Consider the following 26,413-nt stretch of genomic DNA (forward strand, 5'->3'; position numbering starts at 1 on the left):
CAGTTGGACAGGTACATGGATATGGGGGGATATGGGCCAAGCGCAGGCAGGTGGGACAAGTGTGGATGGGACATGTTGACCAGTATGGGCAAGTTGGGCCGAAGGGCCTGTTTCCACCCTGTATCACTCTATGATTCTATGATGCGTCAAATGCAGGAAAATGGGAGGGGCTTAGACGGGGCATTGTGGCAAGCATGTGTGAGATGGGCCGCTAGAATCGTTGCCGTAGCCACAAGACCACTCTGGGCGAGCGGCCAACACCTTGCCTTGGCGTCTCATCCACAATTTGTGCAAGCTGAGCATGGACATCCTGTCCACGTTCTCCACAGATGCTGCCCGACCCGCTGAGTTAGTCCAGCACCCTATGTCACAGAAACATGGACAAAAGGTGCAGGAGTAGGCCATTCGGCCCTTCGAGCCTGCACCGCCATTCAATGTGATCATGGCTGATCATCCCCAATCAGTACCCCGTTCCTGCCTTCTCCCCATATCTCCCGACTCCGCTATCTTTAACAGCTCTATCTAAATTTCTCTTGAAAACACCCAGTGAATTGGCCTCCACTGCCCTCTGAGGCAGAGAATTCCGCAGATTCACGACTCTCAGGGTGAAAAAGTGTTTTCTCATCTCCGTACTAAATGGCCTACCCTTTATTCTTAAACTGTGGCCCTTGGTTCTGGACTCCCCCAACATTGGGAACATGTTTCCTGCCTCTAGTGTGTTCAATCCCTTAATATTGTTATATGTTTCTATAAGAAATCCCTCTCATCCTTCTAAACTCCAGAGTGTACAAGCCCAGCTGCTCCATTCCCTCAGCATGACAGTCCCGCCATCCCGGGAATTAACCTGGTGAACCTACGCTGCACTCCCTCAATAGCAAGAATGTCCTTCCTCAAATGAGGAGACCAAAACTGCACACAATACTCCAGGTGTGGTCTCACTAGGGCCCTGTACAACTGCAGGAGGACCTCTTTGCTCTTATACTCAAATCTTCTTGTCCTTTTGTGTAGACCAGCATCTTTCAGTTCCTTGTGACTACAGTGTCTCCTTGCCTCATCCTACACTGAATGTGCAGGAAAATAGCACATGAAATAGCAGGCTGCAGTGGCAAGACTCCACCAGCAGATGACAGCATTGCTCTCCTTTTGACATTCCCAGTCACTTTGGGTCGGGCATTTCCTGATTATCACAAATTCATAAGGGATAGGAGCAGAATTAGGCCATTCGGCCCATCAAGTCTACTCCGCCATTCAATCATGGCTGATCTATCTCTTCCTCCTAACCCCATTCTCCTGCCTTCTCCCTATAACCTGACATCCGCACTAATCAAGAATCTATCTATCTCAGCCTTAAAAACATCCACTGACTTGTGGCCTCCACAGCCGTCTGTGGCAAAGAATTCCACAGATTCACCACCCTCTGGCTAAAGAAATTTCTCCTCATCTCCTTCCTAAAAAAACGTCCTTTAATTCTGAGGCTGTGACCTCTAGTCCTGGACTCTCCCACTAGTGGGAACATCCTCTCCACATCCACTCTATCCAAGTCTTTCACTATTCTGTGTGTTCACCATTAGCTGCCCTGAAGTTGTGTCTTGTCCAAACTAAGCAATAGTGTCACAACCTGCAGTCCAAGTGTTAACAACAGAGCAAATGTTGCTAGATTGTGTGAAATTGCCATTTCTATATTTGTTTAAAGGAATCTTAATATCTTGCTTTCATCTAGAGGTGTTAATGTCTTGCTTTCATCTAGAGGTGTTAACAATAAGGTATTTATCCCTCAGATAGCTGGAGTAACTCAGCGGGTCAGGCAGCATCTCTGGAGTAAAAGGGAATAGGTGACGTTTCGGGTCGAGACCCTTCTTCAGACTGAGAGACGGGGGGGGGGGAGGGAAACGAGAGATAGAGATGGTGATGTGGAGAGATACGGAACAAATGAATGAAAGATAAGCAATAAAGTAACGATGATAAAGGAGATATGCCATTGTTAGCTGTGAGTGAGCTAGGGGAAAACCAGTTACAGACGATGAGATTCAACAAGACGACTTTGAACCTGGTGTGTATATAGGCTGGGAAAGGGTGGGGAGACGGGGGCCACTTGAAGTTGGTGAAATCAATCGTCAAACCTTTTCCTCATCTTAATAGGCACTGATTGTAAACTTTCTATGGCTGATGGTGCAAATGATTCCAGAATCGGGAGGCATGGTGGCATTTAAATGTTGTTTAAATAGGCACTCGTAAATGCAGGGAACTGAGGGATATGGATCATGGCGGAGTAGACTTGATGGGCCGAATGGCCTCATTCTGCCCCTGTCACTCACGAGTGGCTCAGAACATGGGATAACGTAGAATTGGAGTGAAGGGGTGATGGGTGAGGGGTGAGGGGTGAGGGGTGAGGGGTGAGGGGTGAGGACTCGCTGGGTCAAGGGGTCGGTTTCCAATGCTGTAGCTCGAAACTAAAACTGGAAATAACTTGTCCCAAGTGACAATAGACAACAGGTGCAGGAGTAGAGGCCATTCGGCCCTTCGAGCCAGCACCGCCATTCAATGTGATCATGGCTGATCATCCCCAATCAGTACCCCGTTCCTGCCTTCTCCCCATATCCCCTGACATATCCCCTATCTTTAAGAGCCCTATCTTGCTCTCTCTTGAAAGTATCCAGAGAACCGGCCTCCACCACCCTCTGAGGCAAAGAATTCCACAGACTCACCACTCTCTGTGAGAAAAAGTGTTTCCTCGTCTCCGTTCTAAATGGCTTACTCCTTATTCATAAACTGTGGCCCCTGGTTCTGGATTCCTCCAACATCGGGAACATGTTTCCTGCCTCCAGCGTGTCCAAACCCTTAACAATCTTATGTTTCAATGAGATGCCCTCTCATCCTTTTAAACTCGAGTGTACAAGCCCAGCCGCTCCATTCTCTCAGCATATGACAGAAAGTGGCTTGTACTGGAAGGCTATCAGTGGTTCTCAGTCAATGTCAGTGAAGGGTTTGCAGGAGGTACTGTCAGATCTGCGCAGGTCAAGATAACTACCTGCCCAGCTACACGTCCCACATAACCTTGGCTAGACAAATGAGTGTCTAATGGCACACATGCAAACATACCACAGTTATATGTAACATACATGTTATCTCTTTACACAGGATGCTCCAAGCAGCTTATAAACACGGGAGATATTCAGGGAATAATATTTCGACGGACATTGGTAAACAACAGAATGGCTCCCTCTGAGGCAAAGACGCAGAGTGCTGGAGTAACTCAGCGGGTCAGGCAGCATCTGTGGAGAACATGGATCGGTGACGTTTCGAGTCGGTCAGAAGAAAGGTCCTGAGCCGAAACGCTGTGGCAAGGTGGTGCAGCGGTAGAGTCGCTGCCTCACAGCGCCAGAGACCCGGGTTCGATCCTGACTGCGGGTGCTGTCTGTACGGAGTTTGCACGTTCTCCCCGTGACCGTTTTGAGTTTTCTCCGGGATTATCGGTTTCCTCCCACACTCCAGGTTTGCGGATTAATCGGCTACAGTAAAACTGTAAACTGTCCCTCGCGGGCGTAGGACGATGCTCGTGCACGGGGGGCGATCGCTGGTCATGGCGGACACTGTGGGATAAAGGGCCGGTTTCCACGCTGTATCTCGACACTAAACTGAAGAACGTTTTCTTGAATGGAGCAGACTCAGTTAAAAAAAGTCACGCTCCAAGGTCCATCAGCAAATGAGCAAGGGACCTGACAAAGTGGATCAGTATCAGTGTGAAGACCAGTGCAGTGAGCAGGTACGCCAAGTGATGCCACAAAGCTTAGAATGCTCGCTGGGATGACAATTACAGCACTTCATTTCTCAGGAGATTTCTCCATTTGACCAGGTGCCTGACCTGCTGAGTTACTCCAGCATTGTGTGTCTGGCAAGTCAACATGCTGCGGTTTAAGGTCACAGAACCTTTAAGGCATTTTGTGCACGGAATTTGTTAAGTTTCCATCATCCATGTTCTGTTGCAATTTGTACGGAATGGTGGGGTCCACAAGCCCCCCCCCCAAAAAACCTACTGAAGGCCACAGAGAGAGCGGGGGGGGGGGGGGGGGGGGGGGGGGGGGGGGGGGGGGAACAGCGTCTATTATCTGAGTGAGACATAGATAACCCCCTGACTCGGGCAAACTCATCCTCACCGCCCCAGTATTAACATAGACGCAACATGCTGGAGTCACTCAGTGGGACATTAGTGTGTATAGACTTCCCCAGCCATGGGGCCAATGTATGGATATGACCCACCAATCACAGAGAGGGGAGGGGGGGGGGTAGATTCACCAATCACAGAGAGGGAGGGTGGTAGATCCACCAATCACAAGGAGGAGGGAGATCCACCAATCACAAGGAGGAGAAGTTGGAGATGCCACCAATCACAGAGAAGTGTAGTGGGAGTCCCACCAATCACAGGGAAAGGGAAAGTCAGACTTCTCACCAATCACAGAATGGGCAATGGAAATGCCACCAATCCCGGCCAGGGTTGATTTGGGATCCCACCAATCCCAGGAAGGGCCGTGATGTGGAATCCACCAATCCCAGGCGATCAGAGGCTCCAACGCATGTGTGTGGTGGTGTTGGCCAGGTTATGGCCGGGAGACTTGACCATGTCCATGTCCATGTGGGTGGGTCAGTCAGGCCCTGGTGCTAGTGCTGGCCAGATGGGGAGGGGCTGTTGTGCAGGGGGTTTAGAAGATGCTCATCATTCTTCCAGGCACAGGTTCAATGCACAAAACTCCCCCAAATGTCACCATGGACACCACAAACCCATCCACAAGCCTGTTCACTGCCCTTTCATTGGTCAGTAAAACAACCCTTTCCAGTTTATTAAAAAAATTATGTTTTAAAAAAGCATTTATAAAAAAAAAAATCAGTGGCGAGGTTTAAGGAAAAGTCCTCGGAATATTCCTTTGAGTTAAGAATATCCGGAGATGGACACAGAAAGCTGGAGTGACTCAGCGGGACGGGCAACATCTCTGGAGAGAAGGAACCGGTGATGTTTCGGCTCAACACCCTTCTTCAGACTGGTCTAGAGGGTCGTTTATGCACCGTGCACACAAATAAAGAGGTCAGTGCATCGTAAAATGGCTTCCCCCAGACTCCTGTGGTCCCAACGAGATGTCCTACCCCAGGATCAGAGACAGGCTTGCAGAGGAGAGGGAGAGGCAGGGAGAGGGGGGGGAGACCACAATACACAAGGTACAGGTAGGGTTGGAGGTAGGGAGGTGGGTTTCGTATTTCAAGAGAAGTCACGGATTCAGACTCTGGGGAAGGGAATGTGTAGGAAGGAACTGCAGATGCTGGTTCAAACTGAAGATGGACCCAAAATGCTGGAGTAACTCAGCGGGACAGGCAGCGTCTCTGGAGAGAAGGAATGGGTGACGTTTCGGGTCGAGACCCTTGTTTAGAGTGGTATGGGCCAAAGGCGGGCAAGTCTGATGAAGGGTTTTGGCCCGAAACGTTGCCTATTTCCATCGCTCCATAGATGCTGCCTCACACGCTGAGTTTCTCCAGCATTTGTCAACCTGGGACTAGTGTAGACTGGGCACATTGGGCGGTGTGGGCAAGGAGGGCCGAAGGGTCAGTTTCCATATTGTACGATTCTATTCACCCCCACCCTTCCCCTACTCTCCCCGCCAGCACAGGGGAGAGGGTTAGATGCTGGCCAGCTCCTTGCTGCTGCTAACGTTGATGTTGATGGTCCCAGGGAGGTCGTTGTCCTGCCTGTTGCCCTTGTCCCTCAGGTGGAGGGTGTGATGGGGCTGGAGGTCACCGGGGTCGGCCAGGAGCGTCACCTGGCCCAGGAACTGGTCTTTAAACACGTTGCTGTTCCAGATCTGCACAAAACACAAAACACATCTCCAATGTGAGACTCTAATAGACAACAGACAACCATTCTTAGCCCCTCCCTCCCCCCCCTCCCCCCCCCCCCCCCCCCCCCTCCCTCCCCCCCCCCCCTCCCCCCCCCCCCCCCCCCCCCCCCCCCCCCTCCCCCCCCCCTCCCCTCCCCTCCCCTCCCCCCTCCGCTCCTCTCCTCCCCTCTCCTCTCCTCTGGAGGACGCATGTGCGTGACTTTGTTCTCCACCCCTCATACCTGACTACGCGGGGGGGGGGAGAGAGGGGGGGAGAGAGAGAGGGGGGGGGGGGGAGAAGAGGGGAGAGAGAGAGAGGGGGGAGGGAGGGGGGGGGGGGGAGAGAGGGGGGAGGGAGAGAGAGGGGGAGAGAGAGAGGGGAGAGAGAGGGGGGGAGGGGGGGAGAGAGGGAGGGGGAGGGAGAGAGAGGGAGAGAGAGAGAGGGGGGGGGAGAGAGAGAGGGGAGGGGAGAGAGAGAGGGGGGGGAGAGGGGGGGGAGAGAGCGAGAGAGAGGGGGGGGAGAGAGAGGGGGGGGAGAGAGGGGGAGAGAGGGGGAGAGGGGGGGGAGTTGACTCTTACCTCGATGTGGATGGCAGACTTGGCATCGTCCCTGTAGAAGATTGCCTTCACGTTGAACTCTGGGTTCAAGGTGTTCTTGTGGATGTGTGACTTGACCTTGTGTCTCCCGCACCGGATAATCACATAGGGATCAGCTCCTGCCACAGACACATAGGGACATGATCAGTATCCAGAACTACACCGGGCTGCAGAGGCTCAGGGACCTCCCTGCTACACACTGATTGTGGGGGGGGGGTCGGGTAATACAGACTCGACCTGCAGCATCACCCATTCCTTCCCTCCACAGATGCTGCCCGTCCCGCTGAGTCACTCCAGCATTTTGTGTCTTATCTTGGGTGTAAACCAGCACCTGCAGTTCCTTCCCACACCTCAAGGCAAGGACACAGATGCAGTGAATGGGAATATCCACAAGGTGGCGGTCACGGGCAGTGAAACGTAGCTCTCTGTTGGTCAGCATGAGCAAGTCGGGCCGAAGGGCCTGTTTCCACACTGTATGTGTAGGAAAGAACTGTAGATGCTGGTTTAAATCGAAGGTAGACACAAAATGCTGGAGTACCTCAGCGGGTGAGGCAGCATCGCTGGAGGAGAAGGAATGGGTGACGTTTCGGGTCGAGACTCTTCTTCAGACTGACGTCGGGGGAGTCGGCAGCACGTAGGTAAGGAAGTGTAAGGTGTGAAAACAGGACAAAGGGAATGGTGATCAAGGAGAATGTAGAATAGGTCACTGTTAGGTGGGGAGAGGGTAACAACAAGCAAAGATACAATATACAAGAAGGAACTGCAGATGCTGGATAAAGTCAAAGGTAGACACAAAGTGCTGGAGTAACTCAGCGGGTGAGGCAGCATCTATGGAGAGAAGGAATCGGTGACGTTTCGGGTCGAGACCTTTCTTTGGACTGTAGGAAGATGTTGGAGTCGGGGACAGTCAGACTGGCGGGAGAACTGGGAAGAGGGAGGAGATGGGGAAGCAAGGGTTACCTGTGTTAGGTGTGTCAGGTGATAGGTGGACAGGTGAGGGGGGGGGGGGGGGAGGTGGGCAGGTGATAGGTGGGAAAGGTAGAGGGGGGGTGAGAGGTGGACAGGTGAGGGGGGGGGGGTCAGGTGTGCCAGGTGAGAGATGGACAGGTGAGAGGTGGACAGGTGAGGGGGGGGTTAGGTGGGCAGGTGATAGGTGGACAGGTGAGGGGGGGTGGGAGAGGTGGACAGGTGAGGGGGGAGGTGTTAGGTGTGTCAGGTGACAGGTGGACAGGTGTGGGGGGGGGTGACAGGTGGACAGGTGAGGGGGGGGGGGGGGTTTGGTGGGCAGATGTTGCCCGAGTACCTGTGGTGCCGTCCTGGGCAGCCAGGCCGCTGGCAGCAACAACATGAACCTGAGTGACCACCTGGGGATGACCACACAACCCAGACCAGCAGGTGCGAGGCGGCTCGTTCAAGGTCAGCTCCCTGTGGACACATGGAAACACTCATGGAAATATGGAGCCAGAGACATAGAAACAAACCACAGAAACATAGACAACAGGTGGAGGAGGCCATTCGGCCCTTCCAGCCAGCACTGCCATTCAACATGATCATGGCTGATCATCCACAATCAGTACCCCATTCCTGCTTTTTCCCCACATCCCTTGATTCCGTTAGCCTTAAGAGCTAAATCTAACTCTCTCTTGAATACATCCAGTAAACCGGCCTCCACCGTCTTCTGTGGCAGAGAATCCCACAGATTCTCTGGGTGAAAAAGTGTTTCCTCATCTCAGTCCTAAATGGCCGACCCCTTATTCTTAAACTGTGACCCCTGGTGCTGGACTCCCCCAACATGGGGAACATGTTTCCTGCATCTAGCTTGTCCAATCCCTAAAGAATTTTATATGTTTCTCATCCTTCTAAATTCCAGTGAATACAAGCCCAGTTGATCCATTCTTTCATCATATGTCAGTCCCGCCATCCCGGGAATTAACCTGGTGAACCTACGCTGCACTCCCTAACTGGCAAGAATGTCCTTCCTCAAATTAGGATTGTTGAGGTACAGAGAAAAGCTTTGTTTTGCATGCTAGCCAGTCAAATCAGATAATATCATACACAAATGCATATCAAGCCAAACTCAAGTACAATATACAGAATATCGTTCTCAGCATTGTAGTGCATCAGTTCCACAGACAAAGTCCAATGTCCACAATGGGGTAGAGGTGAATCGGACACTACCCTAGCTTATGGAAGGGCCGTTTCAGAAACAGTTAGACAGGTACACGGATAGGACAGATTTACATAGATACATAGAAAATAGGTGCAGGAGTAGGCCATTCGGCCCTTCGAGCCAGCACTGCCATTCAATGTGATCATGGCTGATCATCCCCAATCAGTACCCCGTTCCAGCCTTCTCTCCATATCTCTTGATTCCGTTAGAGCTAAATCTAACTTTCTCTTGAATTAATCCACGGAGAACAGTCAGTGTGGGCTGTACAGCATGATGGGGAACAACTAACAACACCAGGGTATATCAATGATTTGGACTTTGTGGCCAACTTTGCAGATGATACAGAGATCGGTCATGAGGTGGTAAGTGACTGGAGCAGAATTAGGCCATTCGGCCCATCAATTCAACTCCGCCATTCAGTCTATCTCTCCCTCCTAGCCCTATTCTCCTGCCTTTGCCCCATAACCTCTGACACCCGTACTAATGAAGAATCTATCTATCTCTGTCTTAAAAAAACACCCATTTACTTGGCCTCCACAGCCTTCTGTGGCAAAGAATTCCACAGATACAGTGGAATACAAGGTAGAGTGAAAAGCTTTTGCTGCGTGCTAACCAGTCAGGGGGAAGACAATACATGATTACAATCGAGACTTTTACAGTGTATAGATACAGGATGAGGGAATAATGTTTAGTGGAAGGTAAAGCCAGCAAAGTCTGATCAAGGACAGCCCGAGGGTCACCAATGAGGTAGATAGTAGTTCAGCACTGCTCTCTGGTTGTGGTAGGATGATTCAGTTGCCTGATTATAGCCGGGAAGAAACTGTCCCTGGATCTAGAGGTGTGCGTTTTCACACTTCTGATGGAAGAGGGGAGTGATCGTGGTGAGAATGGTCCTTGATTATGCTGCTGGCCTCGAGATACAGCCTTTAACGGAGGTGAGGATAGATGGGACATGTTGGCTGGTGTGGACTCGGTGGGCCGATGAGCCTGTTTCTACGCAGTATCTCTAAGGTCCAAAGATATTGTCGGTGGTTAAAAACGTTGTAAAATAAATAAAACAGTTCTGACAGTGGAGCGATCTCGTTTCCTCAGGAACTAAAACAGGAAGCAGGTGGAATGTTGCGTGTAGAGCTAAACATGTTGGTGTCACGTGTTCCAAGGGACATATGGAGCAACATGTACAAGCCCCCGCCTGATTCACCGTGACACGTGGATCACGTGGCGGTCACGGCGGCGTGGCGGTAGAGTCAAGTCAAGTCAAGTTTATTTGTCACATACACATACGAGATGTGCAGTGAAATGAAAGTGGCAATGCTTGCGGAACAACAAAACAACCAAACAAATTATAAACACAATCATAACACACATATTATTTTACATAATAAATAATAGAATGAAAAACGTTCAGTAGAGTTAGTCCCTGGTGAGATAGGCGTTTACAGTCCGAATGGCCTCTGGGAAGAAACTCCTTCTCAACCTCTCTGTTCTCACCGCATGGCAACGGAGGCGTTTGCCTGACCGTAGCGGCTGGAACAGTCCGTTGCAGGGGTGGAAGAGGTCTCTCATGATTTTGTTTGCTCTGGAGTTGCACCTCCTGTTGTATAGTTCCTGCAGGGGGGTGAGTGAAGTTCCCATAGTGCGTTCGGCCGAACGCACTACTCTCTGCAGAGCCTTCTTGTCCTTGGCAGAGCAATTCCCAAACCAGATGATAATGTTCCCGGACAAGATGCTTTCCACTGCCGCTGCGTAGAAGCACTGGAGGATCCTCGGAGACACTCTGAATTTCCTCAATTGCCTGAGGTGGTAAAGGCGCTGCCTTGCCTTACTCACCAGTGCTGAGGCGTGTGATGACCATGTCATATCCTCAGAGATGTGGACTCCCAGATATTTAAAACAGTTCACCCTATCCACAGGATCCCCATTTATACTCAATGGAGTTCCCGCCTTACAGCGAATGCAGCGCCAGAGACCTAGGTTCGCCCCCGACTACGGGCGCTGTCTGTACGGAGTTTGTACGTTCTCCCCGTGACCTGCGTGGGTTTTCTCCGAGATTTTCAGTTTCCCCCCCCCCACACTCCAAAGACGTTCAGGTTTGTATGTTGATAGGCTTGGTAAATGTAAACTATAGTCCCTGGTGTGTGTGGAGTGGTGTGAGTGTGCGGGGATCGCTGGTCGGCACAGACTTGGCGGGCCAAAGGGCCTGTTTCCACGCTGTATCTCTAAACTAAACTTCTTCTTGTGTACGGCGTGCACAGCCTACAGTTGTAGGACAATTTGATCGTGCACGCCGGGTTGATTGCATTCGGCGAAACACAGAGGACCAGGTGAAGGCTGCAACCTTCCAGCCTGAAACTAAACTAAACTAAACTAAAGGACCATTGGGGAACACCAAGCAACACATCCCACATGAGGCCCATAGTCATAGAGTCATAGAGTGATACAGTGTAGAAACCAGCCCTTCGGCCCAACTTGCCCACACCGGCCCACACCGGCCCATATCCCTCCAACCCTGTCCTATCCATGTACCTGTCCAAATGTTTCTTAAACTTTGTGATAGTCCCAGCCTCAACTACATCCTCTGGCATCTCGTTGAGGGAGTGTAGCGTAGGTTTACAAGGTTAATTCCCGGGATGGCGGGACTGTCATATGCTGAGAGAATGGAGCGGCTGGGCTTATAAACTCTGGCGTTTAGAAGGATGAGAGGGGATCTTATTGAAACATATAAGATTATTAAGGGTTTGGACACGCTAGAGGCAGGAAACATGTTCCCGATGTTGGGGGAGTCCAGAACCAGGGGCCACAGTTTAAGAATAAGGGGTAAGCCATTTAGAACGGAGACGAGGAAACACTTTTTCTCGAAGAGAGTGGTGAGTCTGTGGAATTCACTGCCTCAGAGGGCGGTGGAGGCCGGTTCTCTGGATACTTTCAAGAGAGAGCTAGATAGGGCTCTTAAAGATAGTGGAGTCAGGGGATATGGGGAGAAGGCAGGAACAGGGTACTGATTGTGGATGATCAGCCATGATCATATTGAATGGCGGTGCTGGCTCGAAGGGCCGAATGGCTACTCCTGCACCCATTGTCTTGTTCTATAGACCCACAACCAAAGTTACCCCTCAGGTTCCCCTTCACCTTAAACCCATATCCCCTGGTCCCTGATTCCTCTACTCTGGGCAAGAGACTCTACCCGATCTCAGGTCCCTATTAAATCTCCCCCCCCTCCTCCTCACTGTGGTCCCACCTGGAGGTCTGGAAGTGCAGCTATCCCAGTCGCAGGATTCCTTGCAGAAACTTCAGTGCCAATTCAAGCACGAGAGACAACGGCTCATGAGGCAAACGCACAAAATGGAGGAGAAGGAGGAGGAACCAAACTGGTGGTCTTTACCTGAATCCGGCCGGGACGTCGGTGAAGATTCGGAGCAGGAATTCTCCGGTGATGCCGGGCTCGAAGGTGGTGGGGATGATGGCGTAACGGCCCTGGGGCAGTTCCTGGCGGAGGAAGATGGTCTTGGAGTTGATGTAGACGGAGCTGGCCACCTTCTCCTGGATGGTGTGCATCCTATAGTCGCGGTTCAACTCCACCTGCGGGCAACAAGACATCTCTAAACTGGGTCAGGACCGAGACATCTCTAAACTGGGCCAGGACCGAGACAGACATCTCTAAACTGGGTCAGGACCGAGACAGACATCTCTAAACTGGGTCAGGACCGAGACATCTCTAAACTGGGTCAGGACCGAGACATCTCTAAACTGGGTCAGGACCGAGACATCTCTAAACTGGGTCAGGACCGAGACATCTCTAAACAGAGCCAGGACCGAGACATCTCTAAACTGGGTCAGGACCAAGACATCTCTAAACTGGGCCAGGACCAAGACATCTCTAAACTGGGTCAGGACCGAGACATCTCTAAACAGAGCCAGGACCGAGACAGACATCTCTAAACTGGGTCAGGACCGAGACATCTCTAAACTGGGTCAGGACCGAGACATCTCTAAACAGAGCCAGGACCGAGACATCTCTAAACTGGGTCAGGACCAAGACATCTCTAAACTGGGCCAGGACCAAGACATCTCTAAACTGGGTCAGGACCGAGACATCTCTAAACAGAGCCAGGACCGAGACAGACATCTCTAAACAGAGCCAGGACCGATACATCTCTAAACAGAGCCAGGACCGAGACATCTCTAAACTGGGCCAGGACTGAGACATCTCTAAACTGGGCCAGGACCAAGACAAGGCACCAAAGTAGACACAACATGCTGGAGTAACTCAGCGGGACAGACAGGCAGCTTCTCTAGAGGGAAGGAATGGGCAAGACCCTTCTTCAGGTTGAAGATATCAGCTGTTCCTTCTCTCCACAGATGCTGCCTGTCCCGCAGAATTACTCCAGCTTTCTGTGTCTATCTTTTGTAGGTTAATTGACTTGGTGTAAATGTAAAATTGTCTCTAGTGTGTGTAGGATAGTGTTAGTGTGCAGGGACCGCTGGTCGGTGTGGACCCGGTGGGCCAAAGGGCCTTTTTCCGTGCTGTATCTCTAAACTAAACTAAACTATGGGCGGCACGGTGGCGCAGTGGTAGAGTTGCTGCCTCACAGCGCCGGAGACCCGGGTTCGATCCTGACTACGGGTGCTGTCTGTACGGAGTTTGTACGTTCTCCCCGTGACCTGTGTGGGTTTTCTCCGGGTGCTCCGGTTTCCTCCCACACTCCAAAGACGTGCAGGTTTGTAGGTTAATTGGCTTGGTGTAATTGTATAATTTGTCCCCAGTGTGTGTAGGATAGTGTTAGTGCGCGGGGATCGCTGGTCGGCACGGACTCGGTGGGCCGAAGGGCCTGTTTCCGCGCTGTATGTTTCAAACTAGTCGGCAAGGGACCGGCAGAATGCCAGTACACATCCAGCGCTGGCACTAACGGCTCCGCCCCGCATGCTCACTCACCCTGTACACCTCGAAGCCCATGGACAGCTTCTCGCCACGGCCCTGCTGCCGAGAGTAACGCACGTCCTTCTGCTGCAGGCACATCAGCACCTCATCCATGTCCTTCTTCACGTCAAACACATACTGGACGGGGAGAGGGTCAAACACAGGAGAAAACACTCACCATCTGCCACATGCTGAAGCTGAAATTATTTTTTACCAAAAATAAATTATTACCAGAATAAGGTAGACACAAATGGGAACGGCATGTTGGCCTTCATAACAAGAGGAATCAAATACAGGAGCAAAGAGGTTCTTGTGCAGTTGTACAGAGCCCTAGTGAGACCACACCTGGAGTATTGTGTGCAGTTTTGGTCCCCTAATTTGAGGCAGGACATTCTTCCTATTGAGGGAGCCCAGCGTAGGTTTACAAGGTTAATTCCCGGGATGGCGGGACTGTCATATGCTGAGAGAATGGAGCAGCTGGGCTTGTACACTCGGAGTTTAGAAGGATGAGTGGGTATCTCATTGAAACATATGATTATTAAGGGTTTGGACACTCAGGAAACATGTAGTGGGTTAGATAGGGCTCTTGAAGATAGCGGAGTCAGGGGATATGGGGAGAAGGCAGGAATGGGGTACTGATTGTGGATGATCAGCCATGATCACATTGAATGGCGTGATGGGCCGAATGGTCTACTCCTGCACCTATTGTCTATTGAAACGCCCCTTCTCGTAAACCTCCTCTGGACCCACCCCAGAGCCAGCACATCCTTCCCCAGATATGGATTTGATAACAATCCAGAACCATAACCTTGCCAGTATCAGATGCCTGTATATATTCTGGTCTGAGCAACCTCTTCACATTCTAATTACATCTTTAAGGCCGGTCCACGGACGTATAGAGTCACAGACTCAAAGTGTGGAAACAGGCCCTTCGGCCCAACTTGCCCACACCGAGCAACATGTCCCATCTACACTAAACCTACCTGCCTGTGTATGGCCCATATCCCTCTAAACCCATCCTATCCATGTACCCAATTGTTTCCTAAATGTTGGGATAGTCCCAGCCTCAACTACCTCCTCCGGCAGCTTGTTCTAAACACCCACCACCCTCTGTGTGAAAAGGTTACCCCTCAGATTCCTATTAAATCTTTACCCCTTCACCTTAAACCCCCTACTGTGGGCAAGAGACTCTGTGTGTCTACCCATTCATAAGGAATAGGAGTAGCATTAGGCCATTCGGTCCATCATGTCTACTCCACCATTCAATCACGGTTGATCTATCTCTCCCTCCTAACCCCATTCACCTGCCTGCTCCCCATAACCCCTGACACCTGGACTAATCAAGAATCTACGTAAGGTGGACACAAAAAGCTGGAGTAACTCAGCGGGACAGGCAGCATCTCTGGGAGGAGGAGTGGGTGACGTTTCCGATCGAGGCACCTTCCTCGGGCTCAGAATCTATCTATAAAAATATCTCCTTAAAAATACCCACTGACTTGGCCTCCACAGCCGTCTGTGGCAATGAATTCCACAGACTCACCGCCCTCTGACTAAAGAAATTCCTCCTCATCTTCCTAACAGAACGATCTATTCCTCTCATGATTTTATACATCGCTGTGGCCCCCAGCGTTTCACCATCCTCCCCTGATCTACTGCGTTTGTTGTTGTCAATGTTGCCCGATTCACATCGATGAGACCAAGCGTAGACTCGCCTTCCAGTTTCTCCAAACAGGGGATAGAGTTCAATAGACAATAGACAACAGGTGCAGGAGGAGGCCATTCGGCCCTTCGAGCCAGCACCGCCATTCAATGTGATCATGGCTGATCATCCCCAATCAGTACCCCGTTCCTGCCTTCTCCCCATATCCCCTGACTCCGCTATCTTTAAGAGCCCTATCTAGCTCTCTCTTGAAAGTATCCAGAGAAACCGGCCTCCACCGCCCTCTGAGGCAGAGAATTCCACAGACTCACAACTCTCTGTGAGAAAAAGTGTTTCCTCGTCTCTGCTCTAAATGGCTTCCCCCTTATTCTTAAACTGTGTGGCCCCTGGTTCTGGACAGGAGTGTGGGAGGAATCCGAAGATCTCGGGGAAAATCCACACAGGTCGCTGGGAGAACGTGCAAACTCTGTACAGACAGCACCCGTAGTCGGGATTGAACCCGGGTCTCCGGCGCTGCATTGGCTGTAAGGCAGCAACTCTACTGCTGTGCCACCGTGACCACCCTTCTTTTGTGGAAGTATCATCACAGGATATTGTGACCATTACTCTGCGGGTCACAGCCCCCATATTAACTGTACAGCATGTCTGTCCAATAAGGTTTGCTCCTAGTAAGATTAACTCTTATACTTTCTATTTTGAACTGAATTCTTCTGCCTGACTTTGAATTAACAATTCTGTTCTAGTTCTATCGTATCGTGACGCAGAGACAAAGAGTGGGGGGCGTGGTGGGGGGGTGGGGGGGGGAGAGAGCGAGACGGTTTCGGCCATTGGGCAGTTTGACCGCGTTACCTGGGGGTTCTGTAGGAAGGTGTCGCGGTTGTTGATGCAGCCGCCAGCCCCGGTTTTGGAGCGGGTCTTCGTGCCGGACCCACGCCCCCTTCACCCTGGCCTCCTCCCACGTCTTGTGGAAGCTGAAGAAGGAGGTGTTCATGACACGGCACACCACCAGGTCCGTGAAGTTCTTGCAGAAGTCGTCGAAGGACATCCTGAAACCCAATCCAACGCCCGTCAGAGACTCATTGCAACCGGACACAAGGATCACCACGAGCGTTGCCAACGGTCCCGTATTAGCCGGGACATCCCGTATATTGGGCTAAATTGGTTTGTCCCGTACGGGACCGCCCTTGTCCCGTATTTGACCGCTACTACTCGGGTCGAGGGGACTGTCGGGTCGGAGCGCCGCGTCCGGCCCCCGCCTCACCCGTCCCGACGTAGTGCAGCCCATGGAGTGCAGCAGCAGCAGCAGCAGCAGCGCCTCGCCCGTGGCCCCGTCGGTCGGTCGGCAGCCCGGCCAGCTGTCCGACCTTCGGACCTTCGCTTACCGCCGACACCGCCACCACCCCTCCTTCTCACGGCCGATCATCGGTTCACGAGTTGGACGGGGCGCCGGACTTTGCGCGGCCCGGGCCAAAACTCCTCAGCTGGCCCGCCGGCTGGGCTTTGTGTACAGTCCAGCACCCGGGGCCAACTCATCATTCACCCAGACACGGCCCAGTCGGTCAACGAATTGCCGTGGGGAATTTGTCCCCGTACTTTGACCTCTTGTCCCTTATTTGGGAGTGGGAACGTTGGCGACCCTGACCATCACGGCTCGGCGGAAAACACCAAGGAGTCGGGCAAAGCCAAGGGACTCGTGGAAGTATGGAAGTGGGTGCAGAGGACATGGACGGACACTCACCAGAACTCCCCGTCATCCCGCACCGTCATCCCCATCGATTCCCGCTCGCCTTTGCTGACTTGCTTCCATTCCTCCGAGCTGCAACGACAAGGTTCATCCTGTCTCACTCGACCCTCTGGCTCAATCCGTTTACGAGAATAACCCCAGGAGTGCGTAGGTTTGTCGCTGCCTCAAAAAGGCTGGCAGTATCATCAAAGACCCACACCATCCTGGCCACACACTCATCTCCCTGCTACCTTCAGGTACAAGGTACAGGAGCCTGAAGACTGCAACATCCAGGTTCAGGAATAGCTGCTTCCCCACAGCCATCAGGCTATTAAACCTGGCTCGGACAAAACCCTGATTATGAATAACCACTGTCTGCTATTTGCACTGTACCAGTTTATTTATTCATGTGTGTATATATTTATATAATGGTATATGGACACACTGATCTGTTCTGTAGTCAATGCCTACTATGTTCTGTGTGCTGAAGCAAAGCAAGAATTTCATTGTCCTATACAGGTACACATGACAATAAACTCACTTGAATCTTGGTTAACCTATCATGAGCGTTTGTTGGCACTGGGTCGGTACTCACTGGAGTTCAGAAGAATGGGGGGGTTCATTGAAGGGGGGGTACTGATTGTGGATGATCAGCCATGACCACAGTGAATGGCCGTGCTGGGCTGAATGGCCTACTGCTGCACCTATTGTCTATTGAAACACACAGAATAGTGAAAGGCTCGGATAGAGTGGATGTGGAGAGAATGTTCCCACTAGGGGGAGAATCTATGATTAGAGATCGCAGCTTCAGAATTAAAGGACGTTCTTTTAGGAAGGAGATGAGGAGGAATATCTTTAGTCGGAGGGTGGTGAATCTGTGGAATTCTTTGCCACACAGACGGGTGGGGAGGCCAAGTCAGTGAAGTCAGCAGATAGACAGATTCTTGATTAGTGCAGGTGTCAGGGGTTATGGAGAGAAGGCAGGAGAATGGGAGTTATGAGGGAGAGATAGATCAGCCAGGATTGAAAGGCAGAGTAGACGATGGGCCGAATGGCCTAATTCTGCTCCTATCAACGTGACTTGTCACATGTGACAATAAAGGATCTTTCATTCATTTCATTCGTTGCCGCACTTGCCTGTCGCTCCAGGGGCCGGTCCATTCCTTCTGACCCCACGGGTTCCTCATTCTGATCATGAAGAGTTTGTCGGCCTTGAAGTAGGCGAGGAGTCCGTGTCCAAGGCGCACCTTGCGCACGTCCGTCACCGCGTAGGCGTGACCCTTCACCAAGCCGCTGTTTAAGCGGATCTCCATCTCGGCAGCCGAAGCAACCTGCAGTTTTGTGCAGAGAAGAGGCTTTTTTTAGTTTAGAGATACAGCGCGGAAACAGACAGCGCCCGTAGTCGGGATTGAACCCGGGACTCTGGCGCTGCGGAAACAGGCCCTTCTGCCCACCGGGTCCGCAACGACCAGCGACCCCCGCACACTAACACTATCCTACACACACTAGGGACAATTTACACATACACCAAGCCAATTAACCTACAAACCTGTACGTCTTTGGAGTGTGGGAGGGAATCGAAGATCTCGTAGAAAACCCACGCAGGTCACGGGGAGAACGTGCAAATTCCGTACAGACAGCGCCCGTAGTCAGGATGGAACCCGGGTCTCCGGCGCTGCAAGCGCTGTAAGGCAACAACTCCACCGCTGCTCCACGTTCTAACATTGAATAACACCCAGAGAGTTGTGAATTTGTGGAATTCCCTGCCACAGAGGGCAGTGGAGGCCAAGTCACTGGATGGATTTAAAAGAGAGTTAGATAGAGCTCCAGGGGCTAGTGGAGTCAAGGGATATGGGGAGAAGGTAGGCACGGGTTATTGATTGTGGATGATCAGCCATGATCACCATGAATGGCGGTGCTGGCTCGAAGGGCCGAATGGCCTCCTCCTGCACCTATTGTCCATGTTTCTATTTACAAGAATGTTGCCAGGACTAGAAGGTCTGAGCTACAGTGAGAGGTTGAGCCGGCTGGGACTCTATTCCTGGGAGTGCAGGAGGTTGAGACATAACCTTATGTTAGAGGTGTATGAAATCACGTGGGGGCCAGGGTAAATTCACAGTTTATTTTATCAATAGACAATAGGTGCAGGAGGGGGCCATTCGGCCCTTCGAGCCAGCACCGCCATTCAATGTGATCATGGCTGATCATCCCCAATCAGTACCCCGTTCCTGCCTTCTCCCCATATCCCCTGACTCCGCTATCTTTAAGAACTCTATCTAGCTCTCTCTTGAAAGTATCCAGAGAACTGACCTCCACCGTCCTCTGAGGCAGAGAATTCCACAGACTCACAACTCTCTGTGAGAAAATGTGTTTCCTCGTCTCCGTTCTAAATGGCTTACCCCTTATTCTTAAACTGTGGCCCCTGGTTCTGGATTCCCCCAACATCGGGAACATATTTCCTACCTCTAGCGTGTCCAAACCCTTAATAATCTTATTTGTTTCAATAAGAACCCCTCTCATCCTTCTAAACTCCAGAGTGTACAAGCCCAGCCGCTCCATTCTCTCAGCATATGACAGTCCCGCCATCCTGGGAACCTGGTGAACCTATGCTGCATTCCCTCAATGTCAAGAATGTCCTTCCTCAAATTAGGGGACCAAAACTGCACACAATACTCCAGGTGTGGTCTCACTGGGGCTCTGTACAACTGCAGAAGGACCTCTGATTGAAGAATCAAGCACTACGGGAAATAGGTTTATGGTGGGAGGGGAGAGATTGAATAGGAACCTGTGGGAAGCTGTTTCAATGGATATATGGAACAAGCTGCCAGAGGGGGTTATTGAGGCAGGTTGTCAAGCTGGAAAGGGCACAGAGAAGATTTACGAGGATGTTGCCAGGACTCGAGGGTGTGAGCTACAGGGAGAGGTTGAGTAGGCCGGGTCTCTATTCCATGGAGCGCAGGGGGATGAGGGGAGATCTTATAGAGGTATACAAAATCATGAGAGGAATAGATCGGGCAGATGCACAGAGTCTTTTACCCAGAGTAGGGGAATCGAGGACCAGAGGACACGGGTTTAAGGTGAAGGGGAAAAGATTTAATAGGAATCTGAGGGGTAACTTTTTCACACAAAGGGTGGTGGGTGTATGGAACAAGATGCCAGAGGAGGTAGTTGAGGCTGGGACTATCTCAACGTTTAAGAAACAGTTAGACAGGTACATGGATAGGACAGGTTTGGAGTGATATGGGCCAAACGTGGGCAGGTGGGACTAGTGTAGCTGGGACATTGTTGGCCGGTGTGGGCAAGTTGGGCCGAAGGGCCTGTTTCCACACTGTGTCACTCTATGACTATGTAGTGACACCAATTTTCCCCAGCCATTACCTCCAGTGTGCCACTACCCCCACTCTCAGTCCCAAGGAGGGTCCCAACCCGAAACCTCACCCCTCCCTTTTCTCCAGAGCTGCTGCCTGACCCGCTGAGTTACTCCAGCACTTTGTGCTAACCAGCATTTGCAGTTCCTTCTTACATGTCCCTCTACCTGCAGTGTGATATCTTAGTTTAGTTTAGAGATCCGGGTTCGATCCCGACTACGGGCGCTGTCTGTACGGAGTTTGCACGTTCTCCCCGTGACCTGCGTGGGTTTTCTCCGAGATCTTCGGTTTCCTCCCACACTCCAAAGACGTGCAGGTTATCAGTGATGGGAGCAGAATTAGGCCATTCAGCCCATCAAGTCTATTCCGCAATTCAATCATGGCTGATCTATCTCTCCCTCCTAATCCCATTCTCCCGACTTCTTCCCAGAACTTCTGACACTCGTACTAATCAAGAATCTATCTTAAGGGCCCTGTCCCACTGAACGAGTTCATTCAAGAGCTCTCCCAAGTTTTAAAAATAATCAAACGTGTGGTAAGTATGTAGAATGAACGTAGCGGGTACGTCGGAGCTCGGGGACGTCTCTTAGTGGCTCGTAACGCTAACGGCCGGTACTAGGGAAACGCGGTAAGCTCGGGAAGACTCGTGAAGATTTTTCAACATGTTGGAAAATGTCCACGAGAGCCCCGAGTACCTACGAGCGGCCATTACCGTAAATCTCTGAGTTCGAATCAGGGGAAACTCTGGGAGAACTCTTGAATTACCTCGTACAGTGGGACAGCCCCTTAACTCTCTACTCTCAATAGACAATATCTATTGCCTTGGCCTCTTCAGCCATCTGTGGCAAAGAAATCCCCAGATTCACCACCCTCTGACTGAAGCAATTCCTTCTCATCTCCTTCCGAGAAGAATGTCTTTTAATTCCTAAGGCTGTGCCCTCTGGTTCTAGACTCTCCCACTAGTGGAAACATCCTCTCCACATCCACACTCTAGGCCTTTCACTATTCTGTGTGTTTCATAGAAAACACAGACAGACCATCGAAACATAGAAAAATAGGTGCAGGAGTAGGCCATTCGGCCCTTCAAGCCAGCACTGCCATTCAATATGATCATGGTTGATCATCCAAAATCTGTACCCCGTTCCTGCTTTTTCCCCATATCCCTCGATTCCTTTAGCCCCAGGAGCTAAATCTCCCTCAAATGAGGTTCCCCCACATTCTTCTAAACTCCAGTGAATACAGGCTCAGTGGTGGAAAAATGCTCATTCTACCTCTGAAGAAGGTTCTCGACCCGAAACGCCACCTATTCCTTCGCTCCATAGATGCTGCCTCACCCGCTGAGTTTCTCCAGCATTTTTGTCTATCTTCGATTCTTCCCGCATCTGCAGTTCCTTCTTAAACTAGTTCTGTTCACGATCATCTCTGCAGAGTCGTGGAGTCGGGGGTCGAGGGTCGGGTCGTGGGGTTCGAGGGCAGGGTCGGGCTTCGAGGTTCGGGGTCAGGGGTCGAGGTCGTGGGGTCGAGTCGGGGTTGGGGGTCGAGGGTCGCGGGGGGGTCGAGGTTCGAGGTTCGGGGTCAGGGGTCGAGGTCGTGTCGGGGTTGGGGTTGAGGGTCGTGGGGTCGGGGGGGGGGGTTCAGGGTTCGAGGGTCGGGGGGGGGTCGTGGGTCGTGGGTCGGCCGGGCACTCACCCTGATCGAGCAGCTGATCAGCCCCTCCCGGCTGTGGACCTTGAAGAGTTTGTCAAAGAGCTGTAGTCTCTGCTCCTCCACCGTGGCTAGGTTGCCTATGGTCAGGTCGACGGGCTCGGACACGCCGCCGGTAAAGTCCACCAGCGCATCGGCCGTGTTGCCTCCGTCCAGCGACTCGTAGCAGCCGGCCAGTCTGCAAGGAGGAAGGCCAAAGGGTTTAGAGTCCACCAGCCCAAAGCCTCAGCCTTGCATCGATAGCCCGAGAGCCTGGCCAATTGGAGGGACAGCACCTTATATTTCGCTTGGCCAGCTTTCGCCTCAGCAGTACACATGTAGATATCTCTAACTTCAAGAGTTGAAGCATCCCCTCTCCCACCGCGGCCACCATCTTGTACTTGGTGACCCAGTATCTGTTCCACCATTGTTATGACTGTGGAATGACCACACGTACACGTATGTAGGGGTTGGAAGCTGAGCATAAATCAAAGCTCTGTTTATTTCACAGAGTGCCCTGCCCACATTACCTCATTCCCACATATATATGTTGCTAGGCGGGCAAACAAAGTAGTCCTTGCCATATCACAACACATCCCTCCCCACCACCCTAGCTGTCTGGAGTACTAGTTTAGTTTCGTCCGCTTCCTCTGTCTGTACCACTCCTTATCACCCACCCCACAACCAACAATGGACCATTGTGGGCCCCACATTTTATCAGTACACTTTCATAAGTCATAGAGGTAGAATTAGTCCATTCGATCGATCTCTCCTTCATATGCTGAGAGAATGGAGCAGCTGGGCTTGTACAGTCTGGAGTTTAGAAGGATGAGAGGGTATCTCATTGAAACATATAAGATTATTAAGGGTTTGTACACGCTAGAGGCAGGAAACATGTTCCCGATGTTGGGGGAGTCCAGAACCAGGGGCCACAGTTTAAGAATAAGGGGTAAGTCATTTAGAACGGAGACAAGGAAACACTTCTTCACACAGAGATTTGTGAGTCTGTGGAATTCTCTGCCTCAGAGGGTGGTGGAGGCCGGTTCTCTAGATGCTTTCAAGAGAGAGTTAGACAGGGCTCTTAAAGATAGCGGAGTCAGGGGATGTGGGGAGAAGGCAGGAACGGGGTACTGATTAGCCCCAACTCTACCGCTGCGCCACCGTGCCGCCCCTGCCTGAATAAGTTGAAAGATTATGTTCTACTTTAAACCTCAGCGTTGTAGAGTAACAGTGCCGGTGACAATGTCCGCAATGGGGTAGACGTGAATCGGGCAGTACCCGAGCTTATGACACAGCTTAATTTCAGGTAGTCCTTGCTTTCTCCCTCCTTTCCCTGCCCATTCCCAGCTGTCCCACAAAGCTTACTGTCTCTGCTTCTTCCTTCCCCCCCCCCCACCAACACCAGTCTGAAGAAGGGTCTCAACCCGAAACGTTGTGTATTCCTTTTCTCCCTAGATGCTGCCTCACCCGCTGAGTTTCTCCAGCATTTTTTTGTCTACCAACGTATGGAAGGATCAGTCAGAAACATGATAACGGAGGCCCCTCTGCTTGGAAGCCCTGTCCTAAACTCTCAGCCCTTCTTTCCTCATGAATTCTAGGAGCAGAATTAGGCCATTCGGCCCATCAAGTCTACTCTGCCATTCAATCATGGCTGATCTATCTCTCCCTCCTAACCCCATTCCCCTGCCTTCTCCCCATAACCCCTGACACCCGCACTAATCAAGAATCAGTCAATCAGTAAAAATACCCAATGATCGGCTCCACAGCCTTCAGTGCCAATGAATCCTACAGATTCACAGAAAGAAATTCCTCCTCATCTCCTTTCTAAAGGTACATCCTTTTATTCTGAGGCTGGGAACTCTCCCACTAGTGGAAACATCCTCTCCACATCCATGCCTCCTGTTGAGATCTTTGACAATTTCTCCTCTTTGACCCAGTTTTTTTCCACCTATCTTTTGGAGACCCCAATTCTAGAGCTATGGACAGCACCAGGGTTGGGGGGGCATGGAGGGAGGGGTGGATGGGATCTCCACACTAAGTAGAGGGGAACTATCAACACAGAAGGACATGAACAAATTAACAGAACCGGGAGCTGAAGTTTAAGACAGTTTATGACCCAGAGAGTTGTGAATCTGTGGAATTCTCTGCCACAGAAGGCAGTGGAGACCAATTCACTGGAGGAATCTAAGAGAGAGTTAGATATAGTTCTGAGGGCCAACGGAATATTGGGAGAAGGCAGGCACGGGTTACTGATTGTGGATGATCAGCCATAATCATATCGAATGGCAGTGCTGGCTCGAAGGGCAGAATGGCCTACTCCTGTACATATTTTCTATGTTTCTATGTTTCAAGTGGGCAGGTGGGACTAGTATAAATGGGGCATTTCGTTGAATGGGCAAGATGGGCTGAAGGGCCAGATTCAGTGTTGTATGACTCAATGCAGCTGCAAGATTAATGTTTAATGTTTAATGTTTTATGTATCATTCGTAACTGTCACTGTATGTCATGTTGTCACTTGCGGGCGGAGCACCAAGGCAAATTCCTTGTATGTGAATACTTGGCCAATGAACGTATTCAATTCAATTCAAAGCAAGAGAAGGGAATAAAGTCCTAGCCTGCCCAACCTCTGCCTGTGGCTCAGGCCCTCATGTCCTGGCAGCATCCTTGTAAATCTTCTCTGCACTCTTTCCATCTTAACAACGTCCTTCCTGTAACAGGATGACCAGAACTGGCCTGACCATAGAGAGAGAGGGTGTGGAAAGGATGTTTCCACTGGTGGGAGAGTCTAGTAGTGGAGGTCACAGCCTCACACTTAAAGGGTGCTCTTTTAGAAAGGAGGTGAACATGGGTACTGATTTTAGATGATCATCCATGATCATATTGAATGGCGGTGCTGGCTCGAAGGGCTCAATGGCCTACTCCTGCACCTATTTTATATTTATATTTAATTAGGCCATTCGGCCCATCGAGTCTATTCTGCCATTCAATCATGGCTGATCTATCTCTCCCTCTCACACCCATTCTCCTGCCTTCGCCCCATAGCCCCTGACACCCGTACTAATCAAGAATCTGCCAATCTCGGACGACAGCCTCCACAGCCGCCTGTGACAATGGATTCTGCAGCTGCACCTATTTTTTATGAAAAAAGTAAATATGTTTTGATAGGAAGAATTATTTACGTGGGTCGGACAGGAAATACATCAGTCATTGCAGGTTGCCGAACAGTGCAGGAAAGCCCACAATAAACCATACACTGAGATTTATTTACAATGGGTTGGAATGAAAAGTGGGCAAGTTATGTTGAACTTGTTGGCTCGTTGGTCTAGGGGTATGATTCTTGCTTAGGGTGCGAGAGGTCCTGGGTTCAAATCCTGGACAAGCCCTTATTTCGCTCAGCACGGTGGCACAGCGGTAGAGTTGCTGCCTTGCAGCAAAATGCAGCGCCAGAGACCCGGGTTCGATCCCAACTACGGGTGCCGTCTGTATGGAGTTTGTACGTTCTCCCCGTGACCTGCGTGAATTTTCTCCGAGATCTTCGGTTTCCTCCCACACTCCAAAGACGTACAGGTTTGCAGGTTGATTGGTTTGGTATATGTGGTAAACTGCCCCCTAGTGTGTGTAGGATGGTGTTAGTGTGCGGGGATTGCGGGTCGGCACGGTCTCGGTGGGCCGAATGGCCTGTTTCCACGCTGTATCTCTAAACTAAACTTGCAGCAACAGAGTAGAAAATCCGGTCTGATGGCCAAGTTACAAAAAGGGTACATAAAAATTGGAGAGGATTTCTGGATAGGAAAGATTTAAGAGGGCTATGGGCCAAATGCAGGCAAGTGGGACCACAGTGTAGATGGGGCATGTTGGTCGGCATGGGCAAGTTGGGCCGAAGGGCCCGCTTCGTGCTGTAGGTTCTGTGAAGCCCACTTAGGGGGCAGCATGGTGGCACAGCGGTAGAGTTGCTGCCTTTCTGCACCAGAGAACCAGGTTTGACCCCGACTACGGGTGCTGTCCGTATGGAGTTTGTACGTTCTCCCCGTGGCTGCGTAACATTTCTCCGGGTGCTCCAGTTTCCTCCCACATTCCAAAGACATGCCAGTTTATTGGTTAATTAGGTTCTGCAAAAAAATTGTCCCTAGTGTGGAGCAGTTTGGCGCAGACCCGGTGGGCCAAAAAACCCGTCTCCACGCTGTATCTCTAAAAAAATTAACAATACACTGAAAACCCCACAAAAAACTCAACCATACAAGTAGAACAGAGGTCACACAGCCTCAGAATTCAAGGACGTTCCTTTAGGAAGGAGATGAGAAGGAATTTCTTTAGTCAGATTATGGTGAATCTGTGGAATTCTTTGCCACAGAAGGGTGTGGAGGCCAAGTCAAGGGATATTTCTAAAGCAGAGATCCCCTGACTCCGCTATCTTCAAGAGCCCCATCTAGCTC

The 26,413-nt window shown here is 51.1% G+C and overlaps 1 protein-coding gene across 1 annotated transcript in view; it reads right to left on the bottom strand.

Moving 5' to 3' along the window:
* Positions 1-5,447: 5,447 nt before the first annotated feature.
* Positions 5,448-26,413, bottom strand: part of capn5a (calpain 5a) — a 76,029-nt gene continuing 55,063 nt past the window's right edge. Inside the window, 10 exon segments of the mRNA XM_055664798.1 lie at positions 5,448-5,846; positions 6,441-6,577; positions 7,762-7,883; positions 12,011-12,207; positions 13,562-13,684; positions 16,056-16,100; positions 16,102-16,252; positions 16,945-17,022; positions 18,067-18,260; positions 21,987-22,179. Of these exon segments, the coding sequence (XP_055520773.1) occupies positions 5,664-5,846; positions 6,441-6,577; positions 7,762-7,883; positions 12,011-12,207; positions 13,562-13,684; positions 16,056-16,100; positions 16,102-16,252; positions 16,945-17,022; positions 18,067-18,260; positions 21,987-22,179 (1,423 nt within the window). The 3' untranslated portion in view covers positions 5,448-5,663.

This window comes from Leucoraja erinacea, chromosome 45, assembly GCF_028641065.1.
Source record: "Leucoraja erinacea ecotype New England chromosome 45, Leri_hhj_1, whole genome shotgun sequence".
Taxonomy (NCBI): Eukaryota; Metazoa; Chordata; class Chondrichthyes; order Rajiformes; family Rajidae; genus Leucoraja; species Leucoraja erinaceus.